Source organism: Bos grunniens, chromosome 10 (assembly GCF_055505025.1).
Source record: "Bos grunniens cultivar Pamir isolate PY7600 chromosome 10, Bosgru_T2T1.0, whole genome shotgun sequence".
In the NCBI taxonomy this organism is placed as follows: Eukaryota; Metazoa; Chordata; class Mammalia; order Artiodactyla; family Bovidae; genus Bos; species Bos grunniens.
In genome coordinates, this window is record NC_141174.1 from 92,120,730 (window position 1) to 92,131,686 (window position 10,957).

A 10,957-nucleotide genomic window follows, 5' to 3' on the forward strand; every position below is an offset into this window, starting at 1 on the left:
TGTTTTGTCACGTCTCCTCCCCACCACGCGCGCATCTAGTGTGAAAATGGGGGAACAGGGCGACAGCTGGGAAGCACATCAGGAAAGGGGAGCTAGGAGACCGTAACTGCCGGACTACATGAGGTGGAGCCCTACCCCTCCGCCCAGCACACCCCCACCCTAATCCCCGCTGCGGGTCTGAGGTGTCCGCGTCCGGGACTGGTTTCAGGCCAGTGCGAGGCTTGGGGGGTTCAGACAACCGCTCTTCCTCAAACGTGAGAGGAACGCGCTTTGGGACAGTTGAGTGGAAGAGCTGTGGGTGCAGGTGGGCTGAGGGTAGAAAACGTGAGCGCCATCTAAGTCTGAAAGGCTATATTTCAAATACCTGCTCCACCTGGACCCGATCTATGAGCCTGAACTAGTCTGCTGACTCTGAGCCTCAGTTTCCTCACCTGTAAAGTGGGAATAAAAGTGAAGCGGAGATAATTTGCATAGAGCACTAGCGCGGTGCAGGTACCGAGGCGAGGCTCCATAGCTGGTACCTAAGATTGCTATCTCATTCTGACACCGAGGCGGTACTGTAGTCCTGCCGACTCGCGAGGGGGTAAACGGAGGCTCAGAGCCCTCCAGGTGCCTCGCCCGGGCCGCAGAGCTTGGCCAGGGACTGAGGTGGAGCCCCCCGGCCAGGAGGGCTGAGTACCTCCCGGGCTCCCCGAAACTCACCTTCTTGACTCTGGGCCCCTCGATCGGTGCCATTGCGCCTCTCGGTGCAGCACCGAGTGGCGGGAGCGCGCGCCGCCAGGAGCCCGCCCCTCCTCCGGGGGAGGGTCCCGCCCGCCCGCCCGCCTGCCCTTTAGTCCGCTGGCTTGGGAGCCGATGCCCGCGCCCTGGCCCTCAGCCTCGCCATGCTCCGTCCGGGCATACGGCGGCTGCGGGGCCTCAGGCTGCTGGGCTTCCCGCCGAGGGGCTCCCCCGGCTGCCCACGCTCAGTCTGCAGCCGCCAAGGGTGAGTGGGGCCAGTCTACGCGGAGATCCGCGCCTGGACAGCTGCGGGGTTGCAAGTGAGGGGCCGAGACGTCTCCGGCTATGGGCACTTGGGCACTTCTAACCCTCACCTTCTTCAGTCAACTGTAGTGTCTTCTGTATTTTATCCAGAGATGGTCCGTGGGAAGGCAAACACAGGGGTATATATGGTCTTCCTTGGCTTATTATACCTTGTTTCTTTACAGTTCATCCTGGAGAAACTCATGATCTAGCTAGCTAGGAAGACAGTCATGCATATAAACATATCCAGCCGCTGAGCAATAATTATAATTAGAGAAGCAGGTACACGGAGAGAGGACCTTAAGCGAGGAAGAACATTGCACTCCTGGCTTTCTTCAACCTGGAAAACATTGGAGAGAGGAGGTGATCCAAGATTTATAGATAATGGACTTCATGATGATTATGGTTTTTCATGTAATAAAATGATGTGTGTTTTTAAAGTAGATTGAGATAGATTATTCTCTATGTTTCTTTGCGAAAAAGAAGTCATTTGTTCAATTCTTTATCTCTATTAGTTATCTACAATTGGTCAGAATTATGGAAAATGGGGTTCAGATTCGTCCTCCTCCCTCTCCCAACTAAGTCAGGCTGAGGCTCCCCAGATGATTAGATCAATAAATGCAAATCTCACAGACACTAGATGTTAAGTACTAGAAGAATAAATAAGGAGACTCATACTAGTCAGAAAAAAACAAACAGAAAACTTTAAGTATCATAGCCTAGTAAAGCTAATATTAAATAAATTGTCTTCCAGAGAGGAAAACCCACCCTTATCTGTAGAATCAAGATGGAAAGACAGAGCAGAAACAGTGATCATTGGAGGTGGCTGCGTTGGTGTGAGTCTGGCTTATCATCTGGCCAAAGCAGGCATGAAAGATGTGGTCCTTCTGGAGAAATCAGAGCTCACTGCTGGATCCACCTGGCACGCAGTAAGAGAACACCTCAGCACTGTCACAGGCACCAAGCTATGCACTTGCAGGATTGGTTTCTTTTCCATTCACAGCTCCCCACTGTGAGCCCTTTAGAGTGAGTTCCCTTTTCATAGTGTTGGAAAGTGCAATTGCAGCTTAGCTGATGGACTTCCAGGGGGGTGATCAACATTTATGATGTTGGTCATCTTGATAAGATCATCTTGAACATATGGCTTCTGGATTCACAACCTGGTTCTGTCCTTTTCTACTTATGTGACTTCCAGCAAGTTACTTAAGCTTCCATTTTCCAATATGTGAAATTGGAATAATATTAATAAGTGAAAGTGCAAGTCGCTCAGTCATGTCCCCTCTTTGCGACCCCACAGACTATACAGTCCGTGGAATTCTCTAGGCCAGAATACTGAAGTGGGTAGCCTTGCCCTTCTCCAGGGGATCTTCCCTGGAGTCGAACCCAGGAATCGAACCCAGGTCTCCCATGTTGCAGGCAGATTCTTTACCAGCTGAACCATAAGGGAATATTAATGGTCCCTACCAAATAGGGTGATGATGAAGATTGAGTTAATATGTGTAAAGTTATTATGGTGAGCAATTAGTAAATGTTAGCTTTTGTATCAAAGGATAGTGGCTGAATATAGGCCTAAGACCTATGTACCCTCACCTGGCTTTAGTCATCCTTTTATATTTATTAATTTATAATTTTAGTTTAATGCTGGGTGACAACAGCTTGGCTTCATGAGGACTTAACTATGACAGCTGAGAACGTGTGACATAGCTCTCGTGTTAATTAAGACACACAACCGAGTTTATCTTGCATATTTAATGGTATGCACAATTGTTCCAGTTCTGTACAATAATTGGGCTTAGGTGGAAAGCTGCTCAAGTAAATGAGGCGATTGGCAGTACTTTCATACTGCCCATCTAGTTATTTCTGAAGTCAGGATGGGAGAGGAAGTTTTTAACAACATTAGATTCCATTTATGTTTGGAAGAAGAGTTGGGATAAACAACAAGTTCCGACTATATAGTACAGGGAACTGTAATCAATATCCTGTAATAAACCAAAATGGAAAGAATATGAAAAAGAATATATGCATGTCTATTTACATATATTTGAGTCACTTTGCTATACACCAGAAACTAACACAACATGGTAAATCAACTATCAGTTCAGTTCAGTGGTTCAGTCGTGTCTGACTCTTTGTGATCCCATGGACTGCAGCATGCCAGGCTTCTCTGTCCATCACCAACTCCCAGAGCTTGCTCAAACTCATGTACATTGAGCTGGTGATGCCATCCAACTATCCCATCATCAACTATTCCTTGATTTAAAAAAAAAGAGTTGGGTAGTGTTACCTTCTGCCTATCATCCCTTTCTGTCATTGGCTTTCTTCCATTGAGACAAGAGGGAATGCCGCTTTTAGAGGCCTTTTGACACCCAGAATGTACTCTTGGTATGGGATATAGTGGATCTCCTTTCTCCAGCCAAGTTTGGGGGAGGGCACTGCCCAGACTTAAGCCTAGTTCACTCCAGAGTCCCCATGGTCATGTAGTCAGACTACACCTGCCAACTGGACGGAGACTTCTAGAAAAACAGCACCAAGCCCAGTTTCTCTCCCTTCTTTCCTGCCAGCCCCCTCACCCCTCAGTCTGGGATGGAGGCCGGGTCCTCCTTGAGTGTCTCTCTCTGTTTTTCCCGAGTATCTCTTCTGCGCCCCCACTGGCACACTTGTCTCTTGTGTCACCGGTCCTGGCTCAGCTTCTTTCCTGGTATCTGGAGAGACGGTCCAGGAAGCCATTGACACTTCTGGCTCTTCTCCCCTCCCTGAACCAGACTTCCTAGGCAGGCTTCCTGTTGTCATGTAATAGAAAGCTTGTATTTATCCCCCACCTTTCTCTAACTCCTTTTTAGCAGACATTTGGTCATTCTTTCAACAAATATTTATGAAGAGCCTGTATTGTGTCAGGGCTTCCCTCATAGCTCAGTTGGTAAGGAATCCGCCTGCAGTGCAGGAGACCCCAGTTCGATTCCTGGGTTGGGAAGATCTACTGGAGAAGGGATAGGCTACCCACCCTAGTATTCTTAGACTTGCCTGGTGGCTCATCTGGTAAAGAATCTGCCTGCAATGTGGGAGACCTGGGTTCAGTCCCTGGGTTGGGAAGATCCCCTGGAGAAGGGAAAGGCTACCCACTCCAGTGTTCTGGCCTGGAAAATTCCATGGTCTGTAAAGTCCATGGGGTCGCAAAGAGTTGGACACGACTGAACGGCTTTCACTCACTCACTGTATTGTGTCAGGCCAGAACTGTTCTAGGAGATGAGGACACAGAAGTGCCCAAAAGAAAGCCCTGCCCTCACAGAGTCACATTCTGGTGGGGCAGATGGAAACCAAATCAGCGATGCTCTTGAGTAATCAGTGCCAGAAGAGTAGAGCTGGGTAAAGGGATTAAGAATGATGGGGGCTGAAGAGCCTGAAGGCTACTTTGAAAAAGTGACACTTGAGCAGAGATGGGCAGGGGTGAGGGAGTGAGGGGGCCATGAGGCTGTCCTGGTGAGAGCAGGTGGGAAGATGGAAATTTTTAATGAGTGGGAATACCCGAGAGGGTGGGCTTACACCTTTGTCACACTTCTGGATTGTAAAAGGAGGGTGTGCATTTTAACATTTTAATTACTAATTTTTTGATTTATAGTTGATTGATTTGATGTAACCTGCATTTTAGTTACTGGATTCCCTGCACTATCACTTCTTAAACATCTCATGCATAATAATGGTAACAATAAAATGGCATATCCTTAGCTTAAGATCTTTTTAAGAAAAGTAGGCAAAATTTTTAAGATGAAAGCTTCTTGTTAAAAGTTAACTGTGCAAAATAATTTCTATTTAAGCAGAGAGATACCAGGATGAGTTGGAAAGGCACTATCTGCTTTGTGAACAAAGTTGTAGACTCTGCTTCACAAAATGAGGTTCATGCAGTATGAATTGAAGATGGACTCAGGCATCAGGAGCCAGGTTATACGGGTCCCTGCAAATACAGACAGCAAAAATAGAATTGTCCTAGGAAGCTGATTAGAGGAATTCTTGCAAATCAAGGGGTCTCCCACTAAGGAGCATCATGAAGATATCCCACATGTTAGAATTTTTTGAGATGTAACTGACATATTAGTTTCAAGTATACCACATAATGATTTGATATTTGTATATATTGAAAAATGATCACAATAAGTCTAACATCCATTACCACACATAGTTACAAAACTTTTTCTTGTGAAAAGAAAAATGTTTTAAGATTTACCCTCTTCAGTTCAGTTCAGTTCAGTTCAGTCACTCAGTCGTGTCCGACTCTTTGCGACCCCATGAATTGCAGCACGCCAGGCCTCTCTGTCCATCACCAACTCTCTTAGCAATGTTCAAATATGCATTACTGTATTGTTAGCTGTAGTCACCATGCTGTACGGTACATCCCCCGGGACTTATGATCTCATAACTGGAAGTTTGTGCTTCGACTTCACTTTCACTTTTCTCTTTTATGCACTGGAGAAGGAAATGGCAACCCACTCCAGTGTTCTTGCTTGGAGAATCCCAGGGACGGGGGAGCCTGGTGGGCTGCCGTCTATGGGGTCGCACAGAGTCGGACACGACTGAAGTGACTTAGCAGCAGCAGCAGCGGCAGCACCCATTTTACCAATCCTCCAATCCCTGCCTCTAGGAACCATCAATCTATTCTCTATATCTCTGAGTTCTGTTGTTTTGTTTGTTTGTTTTTAGATTCCATGTGTAAATGAGATCATTCAGTATTTGGTATTTGTAGTTCTTTGCCTGTTTTGTTTAGCATAATGCCATCAAGCTTCATCTACGTTGTTGCAAATGACAACATTTCTTTCTTTTTTATGGCTGACTAATATTCCATTATATATATATAATTATATATATCTATGTGTGTATACATATATATATCTCCATTCATTTTTAACATAGAGAAGTTTTTGAGGTGATATGGAAATGTGGAAGTTTGAGGGCCAGCTGGAGGGACAGACTACAAAAATAAAGGCAGTTTCACTGAAGTACAAACATGTGCTCAAGACTAAACATTTCTGGAGCAAGGGGAATCAGATGCTTTGGGGAGGAAGGCGCAGCTTGTGAATATTCAAAATGGAGTCACAAATCCCCAAAGTCCTGAGGTTTCGCTATATTTTAATGAGACTGCTTTGTCAGCACCTGATACTACTATTGATACTAATATAGAACATTTCTTGTAGGATGGAAGGAAAGGGGAGAGGATGGCGTAAGAAATGGTTTTGGCCCAAGAGGTCCCTGGGAGAGGCTGCCCCTGGGAACGGTGCTAAAGAGGATGTTTTGGAGGGCTGAGAACTAAAGATGCAAAACTTTCCATTTAGGGTATAAGAAAACAATATCAGGCCTTCTATTTATTTTATGTAAAATATAAGAAAGAAATTAATCTTTATTGATCTTTATAAATAGCCCTTGCCTTTGATGTGGTTGACGTATTGTGTATGATGACAAGGTTGGCCAGGGAGAGGCTGACAGTCTGCAGTGGAAGCATCCTCATTCTCTGGTCTGTCTTCACTCAGCCATGACATATTGCAGATCACGTGTTGTAGGATATCAACAGGATACTGAGCTCCAGGATATTGTGATTTTACAGAAACAAGGCTTTAAATAATATTGTTTGTGATGAAAGGGAGAGTGAATGACTTTGAGAGTGTTGTACTACACAGAGATTAATTGGTTATACTGTAACAGTAATTAAAAGAGTTGTAAAACTTAAAGTTTTCTTTTGAAAAAAGACAAATGTCCCCAGTTTGGTGATCTTTGTAGTGATGGAAATAGCTTCAGGCAGTCTATGTAGTATAAACATATAAAACAATAGACATAGTCTATTCCTTCAAAGTCAAGGTGATGTTCACAATAAGTGAAAAACAATGAATTTTAGCAAAATAGTCCTGTTGGAAAGAAAGCATTTTGAGAAGGGATGTTTGGAAATGTTGATATCATGATGAGATTTTTTTCTTACCAAAATGATATACCACCTAGAAAAACTCTCATGTATGCAAGAGATACATTTAAATGTAAATACATTTAATGTTTTCCCAAATAAGGAGTTTCAGTAGGGTTTGTATCCATTTGTTAAAAATATAAAATGTGAAAGTGAAGTGAAAGTGTTAGTCACTCAGTCGTGCCCTACTCTTTGTGACACCATGGACTATAGTTCACCAGGCTCCTCTGTCCATGGGATTTTCCAGGCAAGAATACTGGAGTGGACTGCCATTCCCTTCTCCAGGGGATCCTCCCAACCCAGGAACTGGACCCAGGTCTCTCGCGTTACAGGCAGATTCTTTACTTCTCACTGCCCTAGCAGCAGGGAAACTAGGCTAGTGTGAGTTGCTAATAGAAATAGTTATTCTAGTTCAGTAAGAAAGATGAACTTTTCCTTCACCAGAAATTCACAGAAGAATTTGTTCCCTAGGCAAAGGATATTGGGCTAAACATTTTGAGTAAAAGTTTTACAAAAACAAATCCATGTGACTCTTTCAGAAGAGAGATCATTAACCTGTGAAAATAGCTTCCCAGGCTGGGAAAGAAGACTGATGTAGTGTAGATAGGTCACTTTCTGGTGGCCTGACTTAACCTAGGTTAAACTTAGAGGATCTTGAGGAGTGAATGATGGACAGAATCCTAGGCCCAGGCTCATGAAAATACATTTTCTCAATTGACAAAAGATACAAGGGAGACAAAATTGAGTTCTCTAGAAGATACCTGAAAGCCAAAGATTCTCTATTATTGAACTAGAAATGTTCCTATCAATCTAGATACCAATCATGTAAAGAAGGATGAGATGTTTGGCTAAAAGTTAGGGAGTCTGACTCACAGTTGCATCATTACGGGGCTGGACTATGAGAGAACTTATAAGTTGGGGCAACATTTTTCTCAGAAAAGTGGCCAAACACTTGAACAAGTACTTGATAGACACCCCAAGATTCTGGTCCATAAAAGATGATTGATGAACTTTAACGGTGTTTTTTTAAAATATAAGTACAGTTGATTTACAATGCTGTGTTAGTTTCAGGTATACTATTAGGTTGGTACAAACAAACTTTCAGTTTTGGACCATGAATTTTAAATCATTATAAGTAGACTTAAACACATCCTTATTAATCAAAATAGGAACCATTACGATCAAAACATTTTTGCCAACAAGAAATAAGTATGTTTTTTCCTGTAACATAAAAGTCTGTGCTTTGGGGTTTTATGAGCTCTTGGAAAGCATTTTCTGCTTACCGCCAGTTGTAGATGTGTTTTCCCTGTAAAAAGTTGTCAAGATGCTTGAATAAGTGTAATCAGTTGGCAAGAGATCAGGTGAATATGGCAGATGAGGCAAAATGTTGTAGCCCAGTTGTTCAACTTTTGGAGCGTTGGTTGTGCACCGTGTGGTCAGTCATTGTCTCGGAGAAGAACTGGGCCCTTTCTGTTGACCAATGCTGGCTGCAGGCATTGCGGTTTTTGATGCATTTCATCGATTTGCTGAGCATACTTCTCAGATGTAATGGTTTCACCAAGATTCAGAAAGCCATAGTGGATCAGATGGGAGCAGACCACCAAACAGTGACCATAACCTTTTTGTGTGCAAGTTTGGCTTTGGAAAGTGCTTTGGAGCTTCTTGTCAGTCCAACCACTGAGCTGGTCATCACCAACCAATTGTCATATAAAATCCACTTTTTGTCACATGTCACAATGCCATCAAGAAATGGTTCATTATTTTTACATAGAATAAGAGAAGATGACACTTCAAAATGATGATTTTTTTCTTCAGTCCGCTCATGAGGTGCCTACTTATCAACTTTTTTCACCTTTCCAATTTGCTTCAAATGCCGAATGACCATAGAACAGTCGATGCTGAGTTCTTCAGCAAGTTCTTGTATAGTTGTAAGAGGATCAGCTTCAACAACTGCTTCTCTATTGGTCATTGTCAACTTCCAATGGCCAGCTACTATGCTCCTCATCTTCAAGGCTCTCGTCTTTATAAAACTTCTTGAACTGCCACCGCACTGGGTCAAATGAGTTGTTGATGTTGTGAGTTGACTCTGCTGCTTTACGAGCCATATTGAACTCAAATGAGAAAATCACTTGAATTTGCTTTTGTCAAAATCATTTCCTTAGTCTAAAATAAATATAAAATACATAGCAAGTAGTAAGTTATTAGCAAAAAAACATAAAGTGAGAAATGTGCATTGAAATGATGTATAGCATAACCACACTTATTAAGAATGTATTCCAATGTCAAATGGCAAAGTTCAACAATGCAAAACTGCAATTACTTTTGCACCAGCATAATACAAAGTGATTCAGATATATATATTTTTCAGATTATTTTCTATTATAGGTTATTACAAAACATTAAACATAGTTCTCTGTGCTAAGCAGTGGATCCTCATTATTTACCTATTTTATATGTAGTAGTGTATATCTGTTCATCTCAAGCTCCCAATTTATCCCTCCCGCAGCCCTTTCCCCTTTGGTAACCATTAGTTTGTTTTCTACATCTGTGAGTCTGTGTCTTTTTTGTACACAAGTTCATTTGTATCTTTTTTTAGATTCTGCATCTAAGTCATATCATATGATATTAATGGGGGTGTCTTTGAGTTCAAGAGAACCAAATGCCCCATACAATCCTAGAAGAACCTTATAAATACTCCTAAACAGATTTTATTTTAAACAGATTGTGTTTGGATGAGCCTTCCAGGGTAAATTAGCTACAGAATGGGGCCCCAGACATTTAATTGAGAAAATTTGCTTCATATCATTGCTTCAAATTCTTTGTCTGGATGCTATATCATATCTGCTAGAATTGATAGAAGAGCTTTTGGAATGTAGTATTTAGATATTTTCTTGAAACGGATTATTCAGTATTGACTTAGGAAATATTTGTGGGGTAGAGTCTATGTGCTCATTCATGAAACTGGTTAAGCTATGACCAAAGTCTGTTTACCACTCAACAGGCTCTAGTTTTTGGGAATGTTCTAGTTCTTCACTTTTGGAAATTTCAAGAAATGAAACAGGAGGGCTGCTCAATTCAAGGGAATGATGGGGACTGGGACAAGGAAAACTTTTTGTTTGCTTGTTCATAGTTCTTCTCCTTAAGGGAACGCATATGCTTTGTTAGTTTGAGTCCACATTATATGTCACCCCCCACCATTCTTCCTAATAGTGCATATTCCTAACATAAGTGATTCCATCTAAGTCATCCCATTTCTGAATCTGCAAACAACTCTTTCTCTAATAACTTTTATGGACTTAACGTATATGTTTGTTGGCTGGTTCTTGCATTATTTATGTGGTTCAGATGGGTTCTTATAACTGTCATGAGCCTTAAGCAATGTGTATTCAAACTGATTCTGATGTATTTTCACCCCCAAAGGACTGGCTGGTACTTCTCAGTTTCTCACCAACAGTAATTTAATTCTTAACAGATAAATCATTAACATTTTGAAAATGTTAATTTTTTTTTTTGGTATTTCCTTTCCTTCCCACTTTTAAGGCAGGTTTAACAACTTACTTTCATCCTGGAATAAACTTAAAGAAAATACATTACTATAGCATCAAACTTTATGAGAAACTGGCAGAAGAAACTGGACAGGTAAATGCATTTAACTTGAAATTATCTTTTAGGTCAGTTTCTGAGATACAGAAGATTACTGAAGGATTTTGATATCATCATGTTTCACTGTCTGTAGTGATGTCTATGGGACGTGAAATGTCTAACGTGGTAGAAGATTCTGATGAGAGTTTAAGATGAGAACCTCTAGAGCTTGCTTTTCAATCAATTGAATTTCTTGAAGTATATTACCCATGTAACTACCTGCTCCTCTTGATTTTTTAAATGAGAAGAGAATAAAAAGCAGTCTTTAAAAATATCTTTGGTCAGCTACTATATCTGGAAACTAAGAAATCAGAGCCTTTCAGCCCTGATTTGCAAAGGATCTGATGATCA

General features: G+C 42.0%; 1 protein-coding gene across 13 annotated transcripts in view; it reads left to right on the plus strand.

The window, feature by feature from the left end:
- DMGDH (dimethylglycine dehydrogenase) overlaps nt 1-10,957 on the plus strand; it is a 164,605-nt gene that overhangs the window by 89,427 nt on the left and 64,221 nt on the right. Inside the window, exons 1-4 of one of the 13 annotated variants that reach the window (XM_086323116.1) lie at nt 390-517; nt 1,209-1,386; nt 1,778-1,952; nt 10,505-10,603. In XM_086323116.1, coding sequence (XP_086179242.1) covers nt 1,893-1,952; nt 10,505-10,603 — 159 coding nt within the window. In that variant the 5' untranslated portion in view covers nt 390-517; nt 1,209-1,386; nt 1,778-1,892. Of the gene's footprint in view, nt 1-65; nt 124-389; nt 518-813; nt 1,164-1,208; nt 1,387-1,777; nt 1,953-10,504; nt 10,604-10,957 lie in introns of those variants that run through there. The other 12 variants (XM_086323113.1, XM_086323112.1, XM_086323114.1 and 9 more) reach the window with 12 other exon arrangements.